Source organism: Eucalyptus grandis, chromosome 1, assembly GCF_016545825.1.
Source record: "Eucalyptus grandis isolate ANBG69807.140 chromosome 1, ASM1654582v1, whole genome shotgun sequence".
Classification (NCBI taxonomy): Eukaryota; Viridiplantae; Streptophyta; class Magnoliopsida; order Myrtales; family Myrtaceae; genus Eucalyptus; species Eucalyptus grandis.
Genome location: NC_052612.1, coordinates 22,089,041 through 22,111,180, shown reverse-complemented (window position 1 = coordinate 22,111,180; position 22,140 = coordinate 22,089,041). Strand labels below are relative to the sequence as shown.

The following is a 22,140-nucleotide window of genomic DNA, read 5'->3' as shown; positions in this document are numbered from 1 at the left end:
TGGAGTCACGGAAAGAATGGAATTGACAGCACATCTGGCTTGGGATTATTTGGAAAAAAAGTTTGCTCTTGCTTGCCCCCTTGGCATAAACTATAATAAACATTATACTAAGGATAGTTTGGACATCATCAAAATCACTTGGAGATATTTCTCCAACACTTTTTGTTTGGCATAATCTCCTTCAAAATTTTCTCATAGCTAAGCATTTGCACTAAGGCATTTACAAAAAGAATGTTAATGCAATTTTTTAAATACATCGAGAAATTTAGAGAATTTGTTATCTATTTTATGATACTAGAGTCGCGGAGAGAATGGAATTGGCAACACATCTGGCTTGATTTCGAAACTATCATTGAATATCATTCAAATTAAGCATCGGTAGATAAAAGGTTCTCAATTGTACCTAAAAAATTTTGAGACTTGACTGTAATGATAGGAAATTTTTCAAAACTCGACCACTGCACTTTTGAGGTAGGCGTGAGGATTTTGGATGCAATTATTCTATCCTCACTGGATATAGACAAGCTTACCATAGAGAAAGTTCCAAGGATCCCTATATTTGCCCAAACAGATGTCTACCCATAGGATATTAATGTCTTTATTTTGTTATTCAAATCTTTATTTGGAAAATAATGGACGTTCCAAGCAATTTCCTCGTCAACCTTCTAGAGTGCGATGTCGTGGAAGAACCGAGCCCGCGATCTCCACGACCAACGGCCACCACTCGTCCGTTCCGTGTACAAACGTTGAATTCAACCCCTTCTCCAAGCAAAACTCCCTTCACAAAACACTCCAGAATCCTACATATACCTCCTTCATCTTCTTGATTCCTGCATCGAGTCGAATCAACTCTCGCTAAGATTCGCAAAATGGGCATGGTATTCGGCAAAATCTGCGTCGAGACCCCGAAATGCCAAGTTCTCCACTCCTGCGCCAACTATGAGATCCGCCACTACGCCCCCTCCGTCGTCGCCGAGGTCGCCTACACCCCCTCCCAGTTCAAGGGCGACCGCGACGGCGGCTTCACCATCCTCGCCAACTACATTGGCGCCTTCGGCAACCCCCAGAACGCCAAGCCCGAGAAGATCGCCATGACTACCCCCGTGATCACCAAGAGCGAGAAGATCGCGATGACGACCCCAGTGATCACCCAAGGACCGCCGAGGGGCGGGCGCGAGGGCAGCGGGGAGGAGGCGGTGACGATGCGGTTCGTGCTGCCGGCGAAGTACGGGAGGGCAGAGGAGGTGCCGAGGCCACTGGACGAGAGGGTGGTGGTGAGGGAGGAGGAGGGGAGGAAGTACGGGGTGGTGAGGTTCAGCGGGGTGGCGACGGAGGGGGTGACGAGGGAGAAGGCGGAGAGGCTGAGGGAGTGGCTGGAGAGGGACGGGCATAAGGTGGCGGGGGAGTTCGTGCTGGCCAGGTACAATCCGCCGTGGACGTTGCCTCCGTTCAGGACCAACGAGGTCATGATTCCGATCGAGTGACGGGACGGTGTGGAATGGGCAAAGATGAGGCAGCAGGGGTTTGGCCTTCTGGTGTTATGTGTTTTCTCTAATTTTTTGTCTTTTTCGTTATTTTTCTTGTTCTTTTTCTCATTTCAATACAGAATGTCGAATAATCTTTAAACTTGATTGTAATTTGACTCAATAAAGAGTGAGCCTTAATTCATGCTTAGTGATTTCTATATCTTGAATTTGTCGTGGAATAAACACACCATTGACTCGTCTAGTCGTACATTGAAAGTAAAATGGTCAAAACACACCATTGACTAGTCTAGTCGTACATTGAAAGTAAAATTGTCAAAACAGGTCTTCGACCCACTTTCTAAGCTACTTTTATTCGACCGGCCCATACATGGGTTTAGGTTACGAAGCCCATTCAAATATGAATTTTAATGTGCTTTAACTCAACCCACCTAAGTTACAGACTTCTTTCGAGTCTCTCGCTTCTTCACTCTCCTCCACCTTCGTCTTCCTAGTTCTCGTGTCCCCTTTGATTCGACGAAGGAGTCTCTCTCCGTCTTCATGCCGACATGGTGACGGCCATAGCCACCCCGATCGACAACTCCGACATGATCATCACCTCCTCCCTCGACAAGTCCATCATCCTCTGGCACCTCAAGGACAAGGTCTGCGGCACCCCATGACGCGGCCTCGCCGGCCACTCCCATCTCGTTCAGGACGTTAGCTTCAAACCATTTCAGGCAAATGCTCACCTCCCACGCCTTTGTCTCGCCAAACCTTTCTTCATTCGATGTTCCTGTCTCTATCCTTCACTGAAAGCCTAAAAACAACAAAGCAGAGTCTTTCCTCGAAAGCAAGAAACGGCGGCGACAGAAGATTCCGTCCCTCACGCTCCAAGCACATGTCTTCGACGTCAAAATGTTGCCTTTCGATCAATGTCTCGCGCTCCCAAGAAAACCCAGATGACGATTCGTTCGTTGGCTAGAGCTCAACGCACAAAAATAATAAAACAAGGTGAAGGCACAGCGAGATAGTCGCTTTGCTCTAGTATGCTCTCACGTGATGATGACAACTTGCCTATGATTTGGTGAGAGCCGCCAGGGAAGTCGATGCAGCATCACCCGCTCCGACCACTCCCCACACTCTCCTACTCTATTTATCACTTCTCCTTTTTAACGTATCCATAATATGACATTTCTTTACATGACTTCCATTTAAAGTCACGTCAACATCATATTTGGAAAAAAGTTTGCTCTTGCTTGCCCCCTTTGCATAAACTACAATAAACATTATACTAAGGATAGTTTGGACATCATCAAAATCACTTGGAGATATTTCTCCAACACCTTTTGTTTGGCATAATCTCCTTAAAAAATTTCTCATAGCTAAGCATTTGCGCTAAGGCATTTACAAAAAGAATGTTAATATGCAATATTTTAAATACATCAAGAAATTTAGAGAATTTGTTATCTATTTGATGATGCTAGAGTCGCGGAGAGAATGGAATTGGCAACACATCTGGCTTGGGATTATCTAGAAAAAATTTTGCTCTTGTCTGCCCCCTTTGCGTAAACCACAATAAACATTATATTAAGGATAGTTTTGGATATCATCAAAATCACTTGGAGATATTTCTCCAACACCTTTTGTTTGGCAAAATTTGCTTCAAAAATTTTGCATAGCTAGGCATTTGCGCTAAGGTATCTATAAAAGGAATGTTAATATGCAATTTTTTTAATACATCAAGAAATTTAGAGAATTGCTTGTCTATTTTGTGACACTAGAGTCACGGAGGGAATGGAATTTGTGGCACAAATGGCTTAGGATTATCTAGAAAAGGTTTGCTCTTGCCTGCCCCATTTGCTTGTTTATTGACCTCATCTTCTTTGTCTATAGAAAAATCTCTTGTTCAACATCTTCTTCACCCACTTGTTTACCACTTATCAGGGTTATAGCTTTTACATTTTCAATTGGATTTTTCTTTGTGTTGCTAGGCAAAGAATCTTGTTGTCTCCTTGATATCATGTTTGCTAACTAACTCACTTGCATTCTCAGATTTATGATTGAAGTCTCTGATTTTGAAATCTCACATGTGCTCTTGATGTCTTGAGTGGTATTAGCAAGTTTGGTGACTATGGCTGCGCATGACAAAATTTTTGAAACAGAAATTGATTTCTGACTAAAAATCAATTTCTCAATTTCTATTCCCCAAACAAGTTTCTGAGCAAAGAAACCTGTTTGATAACGACTCAAAATTTCTATTTCTGAAACAGAAATCCGTTTGATAAAAGAATAAAATTTCTATTTCTAAGAATAGAAATTGATTAAATATCAACATAGAAAATCCTCTAATACAAAATGATAGTCGAAATAATACTAAAACAACATAAGAAATCCTCAAATACAAAATAATAGTCAAAATAATACTAATACATTACAAAAGTTGAAAATACAATTTCATGAAATTTCCGGCATATTATTATCCCTTGCCATTTTATTGGCAATGGTTTTTCTAAGCATATTTATTTGGTTTCCCTCATCGGTCAATGTATCGTTTGCAAGTTTATCTTGCATAGGTTCGGACAAGTATTGCGGAAGCATGAATATAGGTGCCATTAATGGCGCCTATGTCATTTTATCAAAGACTAGTATTATACTAGATTATCAACAAAATAAAATTGATGGTATAAAGGAATATATGAGAATTCTACCTTGAAGTAATGTTTATGGTTAGGAACTAATCGGGGGAAGGTCGGTTTATTTTGATTCTCAAATTGAATCAATACAGTTGCTCATCCCTAATTTCTTTATTGTTGCTCAATGAACCTTTAATGGCCCTTGCATAGCAAAGAGAGAGATTCTCTTGAATCTCTTGCCTTCGAATTAAAATTCAAGATTGTGTAACAATCTAATTATTTTGATTTTGCAAGAATTTTGAATCCGTAAAGAAACAAGGTTAAATTTCTAGGCACGTTTTTTATTCATCTATTACGTCAGAACTTTTTCTTCAACTGGTCATACGCACGCCCTTTCTAGGAGGAAAGAGCCCCACTGTTTTTAAGTAAGCATTTAAGAATTTTGATTGTTTTTTAAAGTTGGGGACCCATTCAATTGCCTTTCATCCTAAAGAGGAAGTTATCAAAAAAAAAAAAAAAAAAAAAAAACACGAGCAAAATAAGAATAAGAAAATTAGCAATAATTTGTAAAGTTGTGGTTATGAGTGAATTAAGTTAGCAAAAAAGCGCAATGTTCTTTTATATGGTTTGATTTCAGCTTCTGATTTCTATTTCATAAACTGAGAAATTAAAAAATTCAGCTTCTGATTTCTTCAATTTCTTTATTTCTGGAATAGAAATCTATTTCAGAAATAGAGAAATCAAATTGCATTACCAAACGGATTTCTGTTCCAAACCTGTTCCGGGAAACAGAGAAACAGAGAAATCGAGAAATAGAAATTTTGTCATGCGCGCCCTATATTTTCCAAATCGGTGGTTGTTTGAATCTTGATGGTGGTCTTGTTACATTTTGATTACTCCATGAAAAATTTGGATGATTGTGCCATTCCATTGTATGTGTAGGAGTAGGAATTATTCTATGACCTGTTAAAATTCCTAAAGTTGGCATTTTCATTAGGTTGTGTAAAATGGTTTCCTACTATACACTCTATGCTAACATGTTCACCACTACAAAAATCGCATACCATATTCTGAATTATCATGACTCAAATACTCATATTGTCTATCTTTTTGTTGAATGTTTCTAATTATGCAATAATTGCAATGAAAGCATCCACTTCATAAACTTTACTAGTTTTTCACACTGGTAGCCTCTTAGTAGGCTACTAATAACTATTAGATGTCATTTCCTCTTATAGGTCGTAGGCTTCTTTCTGGTGTTTTATCATTCAAAGTTTCACCTACAACTACATCAATCATAGAATGGAGACTTGTGCTAGACCCATTATAAAAATTTGAACCTATATCCATACAGGAAATCCATAATATGGGCATCTCCTAAGAAACTCCTTGAATCTTTCCCATTCTTCAAATTATGATTCATTATCCGTAGACATAAAATTAGTAATATCATTATGTATTTTTGCAAACTTTGTAGGTGGAAAAAATTTACCAAGAAATTTTTGGACTGTATCATTCCACATAGTAATCGATCCTATATGAACAGAAGAGAGACAACCCTTAGCTTTGTTTCTAATAGCATCATCTATAATCCATTATATTTAATGGTGTCATAAATTTCAAGAAAAGCATCGATGTAAGCATTTAAATCATCACTTGGTAGCCCACTAAATAGTACTGATTGTTGAAGTATATGAATGAGTTATGGTTTGATCTCAAAATTGTTTACTTGAATTATAGGTCTCCTGATACTTGACGTGGTGCCCTGAACTATTAGCACGGCATAATCTCTCGAGTATTTACGTGGATCTTCATCCTCACAAACTTGTTCCATCTTTTTAGCATAATTTCTTTGTTCTCTTAGTCGCATTTTAAATGTATGCTTGATTACTAGATCAAACTCAGCAAGTTTCCCTTGTTGGCTATGTGTCATGCATCGATTTACACTCTAGAGAAAATATAACGAAAGCTAGACTAAAATTAGAATTATCTGGTATCAATATTAAGTAGTATTAAACAAAAAAAAATCCCTGACAACAATGCCAAAAACTTGTTGGTAAAATTCTAAATGCAAACAAAAGTGTCGAAAAAAGTAGCATAATGATAAGAAAGGATATCATCCCACGGAGATTGATAATTAATAAACCAATTAAATACTAAATATGGAATAATTTTTAAAATTCATCTAACATATCAAAATAAAATTGATAATAAATTAAATTTGACAATTTTAAAAGCAAATTTTCTAAACTAAATGCAATTAATCAATTATAAAAATATGTTAGAGTATCGATTTCATTATAACCATTATATATGAATTTCATATCATTACGCATGCAAGAACGACGTTAAACATGTGATAATGGAATTTCCTAATCTATTTACTATTATATCTTTAGGTATATTAAACATACTTAGTTTATCAATCCACTATATATTTATGTGAATTTAAATAAACATAAATGTATTAAAATATGTGAACATTCCCTATTTATAATGAATCCTTTGGACCACCTTATCATGTGGTATACCTCTATCCATATTTAATTTATGGTTATATAATATAATAAGTAATGTCATCACTTTTCTCAATATCAAACATGCACATCAAATCATTCAAATAGTGATAAATCACTCAAAAGCATGAAGCAAAATAATATATAACTCACATAAATGAAATCACTTACAAAACATAAGTGTGAAATTTATATCATCATGGTCAAGTTATATCGTACCCCTAATAAAAGAAAATTAGAACATAATAGAAGAAGAAATGAAAATATAAATTAAATCTAACATCTTGAATCAAAGATTAAAAATTTTATCACCACTTTTTGTCTTCTCTTCAAAATATTAAAAAAAAATAACTCTCAGAATAATAAAAAAATAAAATCTAAAAATAAAAACGTAGCTATCTCCCAAGCTCTCAATGTTATCTTATTTATAGGATAAATCCAAGGCTCCAAATACAAGGTAATTACTTATTTTCACATAAAATTGGGAAATAAATCACATAATTCCTAATTCCTTCCAACGCTTCTATGGGTGGCATATTCATTTCTTTATTTTTGCCATTTTTTCTTTATTTTCTCCATATCTTATCATGTTAAATAAGGAAAATTTAGAAGAAAATCCAAATAGTTTCTCATAGATATTGCAATATTTGTTTCCTAAAATAGGTGAAATAACTCTATTTTTATAAAGTTATCACTCTTCTTCAAAATTTCATGAACAAATGCCTCTAAAAGTCTTGTGCAACTACCTACATAAATGACAAATTGCAAACGATGCTGATGTTGCACTCATGTAACAAGAATATGTCGACTATTGTATGTTTTTCTTTTTTTTTTTTTTTTCCTAACTTTCTCCTCCATTTTTTTCCTTGATTTGGCAACAGTGAAGATGGTGGCAATAAGGCGGTGGCAAAGATAAAGAAGGAAAGGAAAAATCTTAACTAAGGATAAATGTGTGGCGTTGGTCTAAGTTTAGGATTTTTTGTATTATGAAAATAAGTTTGGGGTGATATTTCTCATGGATATAAATATGAGGTTTTTGTGTCACAAAAAGTTTGAGGTAAACATGTCACACGAGTACAATTTTTGGGTAAATATATTAGATCGGTACAAGTTTGAAGTTTTGTTTGTTATAAAAAAAAAGTTTGAAAGTAAATGTGCCACGATGAACATAATTTAAAATTACTTGCATCTTTTAACCCTTCAAATTGTACTTTTGAATTACATGTTAGGAATTTGGATGCACTTATTCTGTCCTCTCTAGATATAGATAAGCTTAACCAGGAGCAACTTCCAAGGATCCCCAAACAGATATTTGACCATGACAGGATATTAGTTTGTTTATTTTGCTTTCCAAATCTTTATTCGAAAAAAATTAAGGTTCCATGCGATTTCCCCGTCAACTCTCAAGAGCGCAATGTCGTGAAAGAACACAGCCTGCAATCTTCACGACCAATTCAGTTAAGTCCATCTAATTTGAGTAATGGAAGAAAAACTAAAACCACATTTGTTAAGCTTTTGAAGGTATGTGTGTCTGATATGGTATCAAATGAGTGTCATATCATAAAGAAAATCAGAATTAAAAAGCGGGAGGGGGTATGGTGAGATGGCCCTATAGGCCTAGTGTGCCTTCACTTCAGTGAGAGAAGCCAAGTAAGCCAAGGCAGCATCATCCATTCTAACCCCTCTCCACACTCGCGTTTTCTCTCTTTCTAGCCTTTTTTTTTTCTTTTAACTTTTAAGAGTATCAACATTTTTTAACATGACCTCCATTTAGAGTCATATTAATGTCATACTTTTCCGAAACTGTCATTAAATATCATTCAAATTAAGCATCGTAGATAAAAGGTTCTCAATTGTGCCTAATAAATTTTGAGACTTGATTGTAATGATAGGAAATTTTTCAAAACTCGATCACTGCACTTTTGAGGTAGGCATGAGGATTTTGGATGCAATTATTCTATCCTCACTGGATATTGACAAGCTTACTATAGAGAAAGTTCCAAGGATCCCTATACTTGCCCAAACAGATGTCTACCCATAGGATATTCATGTCTTTATTTTGTTATTCAAATCTTTATTTGGAAAATAATGGACGTTCCAAGCAATTTCCTCGTCAACCTTCTGGAGTGCGATGTCGTGGAAGAACCGAGCCCCGCGATCTCCACGACCAACCGCCACCACTCGTCTGGTCCGTGTACAAACGTTGAATTCCACCCCTTCTCCAAGCAAAAACTCCCTTCACAAACACTCCAGAATCCTACATATACCTCCTTCATCTTCTTGATTCCTGCATCGAGTCGAATCAACTCTCGCTAAGATTCGCAAAATGGGCATGGTATTCGGCAAAATCTGCGTCGAGACCCCGAAATGCCAAGTTCTCCACTCCTGCGCCAACTATGAGATCCGCCACTACGCCCCCTCCGTCGTCGCCGAGGTCGCCTACACCCCCTCCCAGTTCAAGGGCGACCGCGACGGCGGCTTCACCGTCCTCGCCAACTATATTGGCGCCTTCGGCAACCCCAGAACGCCAAGCCCGAGAAGATCGCCATGACTACCCCGTGATCACCAAGAGCGAGAAGATCGCGATGACGACCCCGGTGATCACCCAAGGACCGCCGAGGGGCGGGCGCGAGGGCAGCGGGGAGGAGGCGGTGACGATGCGGTTCGTGCTGCCGGCGAAGTACGGGAGGGCAGAGGAGGTGCCGAGGCCACTGGACGAGAGGGTGGTGGTGAGGGAGGAGGAGGGGAGGAAGTACGGGGTGGTGAGGTTCAGCGGGGTGGCGACGGAGGGGGTGACGAGGGAGAAGGCAGAGAGGCTGAGGGAGTGGCTGGAGAGGGACGGGCATAAGGTGGCGGGGGAGTTCGTGCTGGCCAGGTACAATCCGCCGTGGACGTTGCCTCCGTTCAGGACCAACGAGGTCATGATTCCGATCGAGTGACGGGACGGTGTGGAATGGGCAAAGATGAGGCAGCAGGGTTTGGCCTTCTGGTGTTATGTGTTTTCTCTAATTTTTTGTCTTTTTCGTTATTTTTCTTGTTCTTTTTCTCATTTCAATACAGAATGTCGAATAATCTTTAAACTTGATTGTAATTTGACTCAATAAAGAGTGAGCCTTAATTCATGCTTAGTGATTTCTATATCTTGAATTTGTCGTGGAATAAACACACCATTGACTCGTCTAGTCGTACATTGAAAGTAAAATTGTCAAAACACACCATTGACTAGTCTAGTCGTACATTGAAAGTAAAATTGTCAAAACAGGTCTTCGACCCACTTTCTAAGCTACTTTTATTCGACCGGCCCATACATGGGTTTAGGTTACGAAGCCCATTCAAATATGAATTTTAATGGGTTTTAACTCAACCCACCTAAGTTACAGACTTCTTTCGAGTCTCTCGCTTCTTCACTCTCCTCCACCTTCGTCTTCCTAGTTCTCGTGTCCCCTTTGATTCGACGAAGGAGTCTCTCTCCGTCTTCATGCCGACATGGTGACGGCCATCGCCACCCCGGTCGAAAACTCCGACATGATCATCACCTCCTCCCTTGACAAGTCCATCATCCTCTAGCACCTCAAGGACAAGGTCTGCAGCAACCCATGACGCGGCCTCGCCGGCCACTCCCATCTCGTTCAGGACGTTAGCTTCAAACCATTTCAGGCAAATGCTCACCTCCCACGCCTTTGTCTCGCCAAACCTTTCTTCATTCGATGTTCCTGTCTCTATCCTTCACTGAAAGCCTAAAAACAACAAAGCAGAGTCTTTCCTCGAAAGCAAGAAACGACGGCGACAGAAGATTACGTCCCTCACGCTCCAAGCACATGTCTTCGACGTCAAAATGTTGCCTTTCGATCAATGTCTCGCGCTCCCAAGAAAACCCAGATGACGATTCGTTCGTTGGCTAGAGCTCAACGCACAAAAATAACAAAACAAGGTGAAGGCACAGCGAGATAGTCGCTTTGCTCTAGTATGCCCTCACGTGATGATGACAACTTGCCTATGATTTGGTGAGAGCCGCCAGGGAAGTCGATGCACCATCACCCGCTCCGACCACTCCCCACACTCTCCTACTCTATTTATCACTTCTCCTTTTTTTTTTTTTGGTCGAATCACTTCTCCTTTTTAACGTATCCATAATATGACATTTCTTTACATGACTTCCATTTAAAGTCACATCAACATCATATATTTTTTGAAAATAGCATAAAATATCATTCAAATTAAAAAGGATAAAATATCATTTATTTGCTCTTTTGTAGTAAGTACACTTATTCTTATTTTATATTAAAAAGGGTAAGATTTGAAAAATTATCCAAAAAGTCTTAAATTTATTACATTTTTGCTAATTTAATCATAAACCTTTCAATTTTGTCAATTCAGTCCTAAACCTTTTTACTTTTTACCAATTGAGTGATTTGGCTAATTTTGACTGAAAATTGATAATGTGACTGGTCGATGCTAATATTGCACTTTTTAATTATTTGTTAATAAGTTTTTAAAATTTTATTTTATTTTTATTTTTGGTTTGGGGTTAGAGCAAGCGAGGGTTACCAACTAACCCTCGTTGGCCTTGGGCAAGGGCCGCGATGCCCTTGTTGGATATGGCCAGGTGTGGGTGGCGACTTCGCTAGCCACCCTTGCCACCCCCTAACCACAACCCCCAAAAAAGAGAGTAAAAAAAAAAAAAAAAAAAAAAAGGAAATTCAAAAAATATTAAAAAGTGTCACATTAGTGCCAAGCAGCCACGTTCGCAATTGCTGGCTAAAATTAACCAAATGAACTCAATTGGTAAAAAGTGAAAAAAGATTTAGAACTAAATTAGTAAAATTGAAATGTTTAAGATTGAATTGATAAAAATACAATAAGTTTAAAACTTTTTGGACAATTTTTAGAATTGATCGGGGGGAAAAAAATGTTCCCTCACAAGAAAGCTCAAAAACTAAAGCAGGTTTGTCCTAGCTTGGGATAAAGGCCCTTGTAAATGTTTTACCAACTTTAGTCCCTTGTAAAGAACATGCTTTTCCACCAACTTTTACATTTAAATGTCAAAAATATCTCTTCTTATTAGCCGGTTACCGAACAAAAATATGCTATTGTCATTGATCATCACACAAAAAATTATACACCTCTTCAAATGGCGAACTCGTGGCATAATAGTGGCGAAACACTATTTTATTGTAATTGTATACAAATCATAAACTTTCTGCTATCTATATAGATATATAATATGAACTATTTCTTAATTATATTGGGTGATCTTAGGCTTCTCTTATCCCAAAAGCTAACTTAAAGAGTAAGATTTTCTATTACTTTGTAAACTGATGACCAGCCCATTTCACAATCAATGTGGGATAAACTTCAACAATTTTCTCATCACACATCGAGCCCTAGATGGAAGTCGCAACGACTCATATCTCTTGAGTAATTCCTGGGTCTAGACTTATCGCCCTAACACTCCTCTCAAATCTTCCTATTGAGTTCTTTGGTTGAAAGGTTTTATAGTCTTCATTCCAATCATTTCTACAAAAAAGCACCATGAATTATCTGGTGATTAAAATATCATATTATTAGACATAATGCTTAGATAATATTATGCAAAGATATTTTTAAACAAATATTTTACAATAATACCCAACCGCGGTCTTCCGACAATCATTTGCTGAAGCTTACACCATAATATTGCAACTGTCGGTTGATACTTATTGTTAACCATTTTGTTAACTTTTGTAATAAATCTTTGAAAGGGAAAAGATACATATTCTATACTAATTCATTTGCCTAGTGTATTTCTCTATGTATCTTAACATGATGAAAGAACACAGGAATCTCTTCTTCCAATGTCTAGTTGTACATTAGAAGAAGGAATAACTGCTTCGGCTCGCTTGGGCTGCATGGAAAGAGCCATGAACTTGGATTGCCTCTCTTAGGATCTCAAGATCACTCAGATTCCGCAATTGCCTCCCAGTTAATAAGATTACACCGGATACCCAACAAATCAATCGATGTTTCTATGAAGATTTCAAGTGTGATCTGCCCATCTGTCTCCCAAAATACAAAGTTTTCTTCGCACGTCTCTTGTATCCTCCACCGGCAATCTCCTTTTGTGGCTGTAATAATGTTTGAGGAGTCTCCAACGAGCAAGAAAGAGAGAGGAAAGAAAAATAGATATGATGTGACTTGCCTTTTAACACGTTGTCTCTGCCGAATCTGTCTTTCCAATGCTGCATCTTGAGTATGTGATCTAACATTGCTAGATTTAGATCAGCTTTTGCAGTGTTGGCTAAGGTCATGGTGACTCGAGTTGCATGGGTGATTAATTACACTTTGTTGGAAGCAATAACAGCAAAATGCGCTAAATTTTTCAGACACAATGATAGGAGTAGTGATGTTACCAAAGTTCGAGCACCTAATGACCCCGTTGTATTCCATGGCAATCAGTCATTGTCCATAGGTCGTCAGTCAAGAAAGAACTCAAAGTAGTGATTGTATCAAAGTCCAAGCATCTAATGACCCGGCAGAATCCAACGATGATCAATCATTGACACATAGATTGCCAATTTGCCCCTGACAAAAGAATTAAAAGTAGTGTGAAGCTACCTAAGTTTGAGCACCTACCAACCTTGCAAAATCCGACAATGATCGATCATTAATGCGTACGTTTTCGATAAAGAGAGAATCCATGTCAACGGTACTCGGGGGAGATTAATGGATGAGAGAAGTGCCTTTTAGAACGACAATGAAAAGGCTCTTTCATCACACATTCCATGTCATATGATTTTTCGGTGATAAAGGAATCTTTGAAGGCAGCTTTACAGATCACTTTCTGTTGCTGGCCATTTAAAGTGACTCGGTATTAATTGCAGAAGAGAGAAAGCACATGCATAACCGCTTAAATGTTCAACAACTAAAGGCAAATTCTCTATGTTGAAGGGCTGGGAATGTTTCACTTTATAGGCCGAAATGGATACTGAATACCTCTGGCATTGTCTCAACAATCTGAGAGTAGATTACACCAAATGCCTGAGACAGAGCAATGCAAGTCGGTACGTCAATTGATCAGCCCCAGCAGTTCATCTCAGCCCAATGAGATAAGTGATCATCGGGCGATGAGTATATTTACACGATCAACGAATATCCGTTGCTCAAATTTTGGTCAAATTGAAAATGTTTGGACAAAAGTAACAAACAGAAGACAGATGGTAGTGAAAAATAGAAATAAAACGTGCAAAATATTCGCTATTATACATCCAGTGGAACTTACAATGTGTGAACGCAGCCGAATTCGGCTATTCCATCAAATTTACTTTCAAGTAGTCCAAAAATTATCAAACAAATAAACGAATTTGTGTGGTTTTTTCTACTCTTCAGTGACAGGGGGTTCCCTCTGTATCGGTGTATATACCTGTAATTTGCAATCTAAGCTAAACTGATCTATCCTCTACAGGTGACCCAGAATCGGAATTCATATTTCCTTGTATCACTCGGCAGACTTGAAAGCTTCGGTTATTTTTTTTTAAGCACATGAGGAACGGCCTAGGAGATCACCCTCTTGTTTGCGTATAAATCCTCTTGATTAGGCCCTGAGCATTGCAGAGTCATATCAACCTCAGCAAAGAGGTCCCACAAATTCTTGCAGCGAGTCGCCAACACAAATGACAGCCTCATAACCTACCTCTGCAACTTGACCTTTTTCTGTCTGTCATAGTAGTTCAGGCTCCTCATCTGCTCCTGCAGCTTGTTACACATACACCCAGGAAGAGGATTTGCATAAAAGTTCTCCTCAATCCTCGGTGACTCCCCCGCTTGTCTGAGATAAGGCGCCCCAACCCTGTCTGAATGCAACCTCTTAACCTCCAAAGAGAAATCATCCCATGAAATATCTCCCCGTTCCAACTGATCCACCAGTTTAACATAATTTTGTCTGCAAAGATAAAGTAGGAAAGTGAATTATATTTCCAAAGAGAGTACTTCGAGTGATTCTAATGACAGGAACCATCACAAGCCAGCCGAGTAAAACATCACACAAATTTCAGGATTAAACGGCCAGTTCCACAGATAACAAACTCTATCTAGCTCATAATGATGTTAGAATAAGCATGAAATCAATGCAAACCTGTCAGGGTTAATTGTCTTCCGAAAACCTTCAAACCGCCTATGTCCTTGCACCGCCTTCGCCATGTTCCCATCGTAAGTGTAAACAAAAACATCACTTTCAAGGGCAACAATATAGTCCAACGCGGCGAGGCGGTTCTGATATAACTTGAAAGGTTCAAGCTCTTCCTCAGTTGCCAATGTGGAGTGAGAGAAGACATTTGGGTACTCTGACCTGAAGTCGTCCATGCTGTTGCTTCCATAGATCTCACCCGCAACAATATAGATGGTTGTAGTGGAAGGATATCCCATTGCCTTAAGGAAAAGAGCGGCCTCACGAGGAGACATAGGGCACCCTCCTTGCAGACGGCGCGCCACACCATCTATTTCCTTCTCCTTCCAATGCTTGACATTATACCTCATAATCCGAAGCTCCTCCGCCTCTGATGCTGTGAGGTTGTGGCTGCAGCCGGTGAAAGCCAGCATGTCTTTCTCATATCTGAAAAAGATAGAATCAAGAATTGACTTTAGTCCTACTTGTATTAGGTCCCATTCGCCAAAAAAGTGGACCCTTTCTTTTAAGGTGCTTAATTTTTCGACAATGACTTTCTCATATCTGCAACCAAAATCAAGAATGGCCCCTCATAGCTTAATCATGTTCCAGATTGAAAACAATGTCTCACTTGTGTTCTGTCCATTTGCCAAACGAAAAAATGGGATTCCACAACCTTACCAAAAAAAAAAAGGGATTCCACAAGTAAGGTTCGCCAAAGCATGCAAAACTAAATTTTGCGAGACTAATCAGTCATTCAAAATATAATCATGTGCGGGTGGAAATGCACAGTTCCTCTAACATTTTAGATCATTTAACTTCTAATGCCCTCGATGTGACAGTACCTCAGATGTAGAGCAATGTATGGCTCGCTATTCTTCCTCAACCTGTCAACTAACGTCTTCCCAAGCTCCTCAATCTCTTTTCCATATCTAAGAGCTTCGTAATTGGCTCGACATCTGAGTCTCTGAATGGAAGAAGCGAGGCCGTTATTAGCAAGGCGTGAATCAGTATGGGTGAACTGTACCACCTTGTGCCGCTTTAACAGCGAGAGTATCTCTCCTCTATAGTAACTGGCCTGTGAACGAACAAAAAAGGACTGTGAGATGCAATTCCAAGACACGTAAAGCATGAAGGGTTTTGGAATGAGGAAAGAAGATCCACGTACCTTTGACCATGAAATAGGGGCCCTCACCAGGGGTTGCTTCAGAGCATATTTGGGCGGTAGGGACTCAACAATCTCAATGTCGTCTTTCAGAACCTCTATGAAATGCTTCCAATCGAATATATCTTTGAAGTCACTGCAAAACCAAGATTGCCTTTAGTGAATTCCAGAACTAGCAAAAATGGGAGATTTGAGGCCAAACCATCCAAAATGGAGAAAAGATAATACCTAGGATCGGTCCAAAATGATTCGTGATCGAGAGAAGGAAGAACCAGAGTGGCATTCATGATCTTTGCGACCGCCACCATATCGCAGATCTGGGTAGATAGAGATTTAAAGATGAAAATAAGATAAAAGAACCCCTCATATGTTGCAAAATCTGTTCAGTGTCGATGATTTCAGAAACTTACTCCTGTCCTCATCTGATTCAAACCCCCATTAGCATGAACTAACAGATAACCATTGGTTTTCGCATCCGTTCCTGGAGAAAAAACAGAGGATCAATTTCGATGCTGGCAAAGGAAATTCCATCACAGGAAAAAGCAATGCTAGAAAATTTAGTGGGAGGGCAAAATTAAACCGACTTATTCGATTCTTCGGCCGAGTGACGCACTTGTAGTAGTTATCGCTGTTTGGCTTCATCCAAATTTCTGGAGTCTGTAAAATGCAGGAGACCCATCATCTTCGTTAGATCAGATAATCACAAAGATCGTAAGAATGCTATAAAAGCGACATTCAATTCAGCATTGCATTAGCCTCAGTTGGACATATAAATCCGCCAAGGAACACTCAACAAAGCCGAAACAATATCCCAAAATTCCAAAAAGTTCATATTGAATCACGGAAATCCGGTGACGATCAAGCAAATGTGGCAAAATAAATTTCTGTTCTGGATAAAGAATTAGCTTTACCGTTCAAAGACGTGTTGTGCAGTAGTTGTCAAAGGTTGTCAAAGGGAAAAAGACGCCATTTTTTCTCAAACTTTGCCATCAAAAGGTCGGAAAATTCAACGGGAAACTTTCACTTACTGACAATTTCTCCAAAACGCGCTTCGGCATAGATTCACCGTCACCGCCACCGCCACCGACACCGCCACCGTTCTCGGCGGCGACGGCGCGCTGGGCGTATGACCAGTCGTCCTTGAAAGTCTGCAACCGCAACAGCCCGTTGTCGGCCCTCCTCCCTCCTCCCCTCGCTCCTCCGCCTCCGCCTCCGCCGTCGGCGACGTAGCCGCCGAAGAGCGACGCCTTGAGGAACACCGAGAGCACGACGAGCAGGATCAGCCCCGCGAACACCTTGCGCCCGACGTGCCGCCGCGCCCGCACCCCGTGCGCCGCCCACGCGGCGGCGTCCTCGATCCTGAGCGCCCAGGCGTCGGGGAGCACCTTCCGGCGGAGGAGCAGGTACCGCACGGCCGGGTGGTGGTAGTGGTGGTGGCCGTGGTGGTGGTAGATGATACTGCCGTTGTGGAGGACGTGGGGCCCGCCCATCAGGGAGACGCCGACGCCGACGCCGCCGCCGCCGCCCCCGCCGCCGACGCCGACGCCGACGCCGCAGCCGCCGTCCTCCTCCTCGTCGGAGGAGTACGAGGCGGCGTCCGCGAACTGGTCGGCCACGCGCCGCCTCTGCGCGGCGGTGGGCCCCGCGTGCCTGGGGCTAGCGTTGCACGAGTTCGAGGGGCCACCCGACGCCGTCGACACCATGGCCCGTCGAAAGAGAAGAAGAAAAGAAAGATGCCAACTTTCTCGCTCTCGACCCTGCAAATTTTCTTCCTTTCTTCCTTTCTTCCTTCGTTTTCCGGGAAAGAGCCGAGAATGGAGGAAGAGACGCTATTGGGGGAAGCTGTACACAGAATGAGGAAGAGGGTCTCTCTCTCTCTTCTCTCTCTCTCTTCTCTCTCTCTCTCTTCCCGCGATGGATGGCGAGCGGACGCGTCGTCGATGGTTCTCTCTGAATTCTCTCCTTCTTCCCCGAGTTTATATATAGACTCTCTCTCTCTCTCTCTCTCTTCTTTTTCTCTCTCTTCAACAGGTCCATGCTTGTTTCGTAGCGGTGATGACGGGGGCCATGGGGAAATGGACGGATTTGCCCTTCCCGATTCCAGGCGCGCGTTCGTAAAGATACGATGTTTTTGTTCTAACCTTAGGGGCGGCGGTGGTGAACCGGAAGGAGCGTGTCGGATGGACAGAACAGGAATGGGGAAAAAGACATTGGGGGGGAAGGCGATCGATTGGGTGGTGAGATTCTGTCGAATTCGGGGAGGAATGTTACGATCGAGGATCTTGATTATGGGGAGAGGCTCTTCTTTCGATCAGATTCATTGCATTGATCTAACCCAAGTTGCATGTATTTGTGTATTATTTGATGGTGTAACATCGAATGGTTCCTCGGTTGGTGCGGTGGTGCGTCGTAAAGGTGCCTTGCACCTTCATAAAGGCGAGAGCTTTTAAACAAGCAAGTCTGTCCTCTCAAGGTAATTTAAATGTATGGTAAGATTCAATTCACGGTACATTATAGCCACACAAAAAAAAGGAGGGTATATTATGAGGATTTTTCCCGATTTTGGGTTTGATTAAATATGTCGGGTTGGAGAGGAGGAGGAGTCTAACGAAAAGGACCATAGATCGGTCGATGGACTTTCAAATCCACGTGGAGAATATCATCCATGGTATCGACATATGAATGGAGCCCCTGGATTTCGATTATTATTTTCGAAAATCACAATAATTTTACAATTTATCTACATTGAGTTCATTCATATCTGCCCCGAATTCATGGGTTGTAGTTTTCTTTCTTTTGGTTTGTCAAAACCTTATTGTAAAATCACTCTAGTCTCTTTATGCGCAACCTCAGCGCATGTCACTTGCATAATTTCATCCAATAATAAATAAATCCAAATCACTTAGCTAGTAATGTAGAAGATAAGTATTAAATAAACATGGCCGTGACATTAAATTGGTTTTTTAAGTCAATTGGGGTTTTGGGATTTGAATTAAAACCAAAAGGGCAATACAAAACCAAAATGGCAATACCATTTGGTCAAAGCTAGTAAGTTTAAAGGGGAGAAAAGTAAGTGCCTAACTACATTGCTGAAAACAGAAATAAAATAATTTATTGGTGGCAACCGAAAAGATATAGCTAAATTTTATCAATGCCTTACCACATATGGAACAATGACAACTATTGATAGGTTTTAGCAATATGAATGACAAGATTTGTTGTTGCCGTCGATTATTTTTGCTACTGAATAAGTTAAGCCGTCCCTCCCTAACTTGCCACATTTAAGTGGATTTTTTTACTTAATTTGAGTTTAAAAAATTTTGAATATAATTTAAATATTTTCTTCCAAACATGTTTCTTTCCTTTTTTCAGTTAATTTTTTTTATAGCTTTTTTGCTAGTTATAATAAGGAAAATGTCAATATGTGTAACTTGATACACTATTGAAAGAGATGGGAAGAAGTTTAATATCTTCCAAGGGAGAGACCAGGTACATTTCTTAAACCAGGATATGTCATTATATAGGTTAATTATATTTAATAAATAGATTTAGAATGGTAAAACCCAAAATAATATGAGTATTAAATTGGTCCATAACTTATTTAAATTCAACCTACTTCTACGACTCTCTTGACTCTCTCTCACCCTCACTCAATCTTGCGATCGCTCGCTTCATGTTCTCACTTCAATTTTGAGTATAATTTTTCCTCAATTGATTTAAAAATGAAAGTGTCTTCGCAATGTGAATTGAGTCGGGTGTGGGATTAGCTATGGGTTGTGTCGAGTATAGCTCTTCACATTTGTATTACATAAAAATTGATTAAAATGGATTAAATTGATCAATTAAAATTAGATCATTTTTTACTCGATCCAAATTCGAGCCTGCCCCCACCTATTCAACGGATTTAGCAAGGGTTAAATGCGGTGTATTTTAGTCAATATCAATGTACTGAAAAAGGCAGGAACAATTAAATATTTTTCATTGAAAGGTCAATTGGCGAGACGTCGTGTATTTGGAGTCAAACTTGGATGCCACGTATAAAAATATTTTCAAAGCGAATTGTTTTTTCCGTCTGTGACTCTCTTTCCCCATTCTAAAGTCGTGGAGCAGCCACTTTGCTTATCAACCAGTCTTCAACGCATCCACAGTTCACGCTTTCAAGTACATACGGAATGCATTTGCCAAAATTAAATAAATTCGGGGCTCCTAAAACACCCAATAGTCTCATGAATCGGTTAAAAATCTAGGAGGGCAGTGCCAAATCGAAATTTGCCTAAATTTGAAGTCGTGAGAAATCGATCCAACTCGTGTCGTGCACTTACACTAGCATTTAAAGCTAGCACTCTATATGGGGTTGCGTGTTTGAAGTAGAGCTGCACAAGATCAATCTATTATAATTGATATAAAAATATGTGACTCGCTCCTAATTCGGGAATCAAAGCGTCTAAAGCCCACACTATATATGAGGTCGCATGTTTGAAATTGAGCCATGCAAGATCTATCTACATAATTGGTATAAAAACATGTGACTTACTCCCAATTCGCGAATCAATTAGTATGTCAATTTAAGCATATACCCAACAATTCTCTTCTACTTTAGCTGTTTTCCATATAAGCACCTATTTACCCTCTTGAAACTAGATACAATCTTTTCATGAGATTCTGCTATCGCATGAATAAAAGTGATACAATGTGCAAAAAAAAGAAAAAGAATAAAAGTGATACAAAAAATATCATGAAATTGGAGATGAAAATATCCTGTTTTATACGGACATATAATGATGACAAGATTAACTACAAGTGTAATCAAAGTTAGTGGGACTCGTGTAAGCATCTGACACAACCTGTTATGTTACTCTCTATAAATGTACTGAGTACATTAATTATGATTAGACCTATCAAAATAGGTTAAAAATTCATTTATTGAACCATATTTGATTAATTGGGCTGTTATATGAGTTAGTTATGTTTAATAAATAGGTCGTGAAATGTTTAGAAGTGTGAAGCTCAAATTAATATTGGTATTAAATGAGTCCACAATTTAATTAGACTCAATCAACTTCCATGACTTTCTCTTACCCTCAATCAACCTCACATTCACTCACTTCATATTTTCACCTTAATTTGGATATAAATTTTCCTAAATCATGTTTAAAGTAGAAGTGTTTTAGAAATACATATTAGGTTAGATATAAATTATAGATTTGTATTGTACGAAAATTGATTAAAACGAGTTGAATTAATCGATTTGGATTAAACCATTTTCAACTCGACCTGATCCACCCATTTTAATCAGCCTACTAGTGATAAAAAAGGAAGGTTACAATTGAAGATATGGTTGAGCATATAGACATCTTTAGTTACTGCTTGGAGTGAAACATAGTCCCATTCGCAAGTAATGCGAGCTCAGTGTTCAATGATTACTCGAGATTGACTTGTCTAATTCGAGCTCGAGCGACTCTAGGATTATTTCCAGTTGAGCTCGAGCTCGTGCTTACCAAAATACTCGCCTCGACAGGCTCATGAGCCTAATGGGGTTCGACGATTTCTTTATAAGTAGTTAATATTTATGAAAATAGACCCATGCGTATCCTTATAATTTAACAACATGCCCCATATATAAAAATGGAGAAAAATATTTGAACTCATCAATCTTGAGCTCAAGTCTTTTTTATAACTTGATTGTAATTTACCTAAGCTAAGTCAAGGTCAACTATCTTGATTTTCTATTAATTCGAGCTAAAGCAAGGAAATGTTATTTTCAATCAAACTTGACTTACTACCTAGCATGTAAATCGAGTTGAGATCTCAAACTCGACACCCATAAGACTCGGGACGAATGCACCCTCCCCCACAACCTATTTGGCCATTTAACATCTTGTAGCATTGACTTACTAATGCCTAGACAGAGTTACGAGCTCATGCTCTTTGAGTTTAGCTTGCAATATGAAATTTACTTGTGCAGTAGTACATTAAAAAGATAGGTAATTTAAAATTACTCTAATTAACTAGTAAACCTCTCTTAAATTTAGGGGGAAGATAATTCAAGAGAAGATTATCGCGTCCCCACGAGAAGAATGTCGTCGGCGAGTGTGAAATCTATGGGAGCACAAATTCGAACGTTCCTCGATCCTCTCGTTGGCTGTCTGAAAGTGACAACCTGTTTGTTGTCATTGTCACCTCATCTTTGACCTCGAAAAAAAAAGCAAAAGAATTTTTC

General features: G+C 39.4%; 3 protein-coding genes and 1 non-coding gene across 4 annotated transcripts; 3 read left to right on the top strand and 1 right to left on the bottom strand.

The window, feature by feature from the left end:
• The first annotated feature begins 790 nt into the window (after positions 1-790).
• LOC104433106 lies at positions 791-1,684 on the top strand. The gene has a single exon (XM_010045755.3). The coding sequence runs from the start codon at positions 870-872 to the stop codon at positions 1,482-1,484; it is 615 nt and encodes a 204-aa protein (XP_010044057.2). The 5' UTR covers positions 791-869; the 3' UTR covers positions 1,485-1,684.
• A 3,771-nt stretch (positions 1,685-5,455) lies between these two features.
• On the top strand, positions 5,456-5,561 carry LOC120289102. Its single transcript, XR_005547055.1, has one exon. It is a non-coding gene; the product is annotated as a small nucleolar RNA R71 (small nucleolar RNA).
• A 3,301-nt stretch (positions 5,562-8,862) lies between these two features.
• Positions 8,863-9,753, top strand: LOC104433104. The gene is given in 3 exon segments (XM_010045754.3): positions 8,863-9,128; positions 9,131-9,166; positions 9,169-9,753. Coding segments are annotated over 3 exon segments (609 nt in total). The 5' UTR covers positions 8,863-8,941; the 3' UTR covers positions 9,555-9,753.
• A 4,062-nt stretch (positions 9,754-13,815) lies between these two features.
• On the bottom strand, positions 13,816-17,892 carry LOC104433107 (O-fucosyltransferase 19). The gene is made up of 9 exons (XM_010045756.3): positions 16,949-17,892; positions 16,505-16,577; positions 16,331-16,401; positions 16,149-16,237; positions 15,924-16,056; positions 15,601-15,833; positions 14,726-15,202; positions 14,285-14,533; positions 13,816-14,192 (listed from the first exon to the last, which is right to left on the bottom strand). Exons 1-9 carry the CDS (start codon positions 17,621-17,623, stop codon positions 14,186-14,188), a joined length of 2,007 nt encoding a protein of 668 aa, XP_010044058.1. The 5' UTR covers positions 17,624-17,892; the 3' UTR covers positions 13,816-14,185.
• Positions 17,893-22,140: the final 4,248 nt, after the last annotated feature.

What these genes read in the sequence shown, in the direction of transcription:
- LOC104433107 (XM_010045756.3), bottom strand. Translation starts at nt 17,623, where the DNA reads ATGGTGTCGACGGCGTCGGGTGGCCCCTCGAACTCGTGCAACGCTAGC. An exon ending in TGAATCAGATGAGGACAGGA is followed by an intron (nt 16,238 to 16,330) that starts GTAAGTTTCTGA and finishes CTATCTACCCAG; the next exon opens with ATCTGCGATATGGTGGCGGT. An exon ending in TACATTGCTCTACATCTGAG is followed by an intron (nt 15,203 to 15,600) that starts GTACTGTCACAT and finishes TATCTTTTTCAG; the next exon opens with ATATGAGAAAGACATGCTGG.
- LOC104433106 (XM_010045755.3), top strand. Translation starts at nt 870, where the DNA reads ATGGGCATGGTATTCGGCAAAATCTGCGTCGAGACCCCGAAATGCCAA.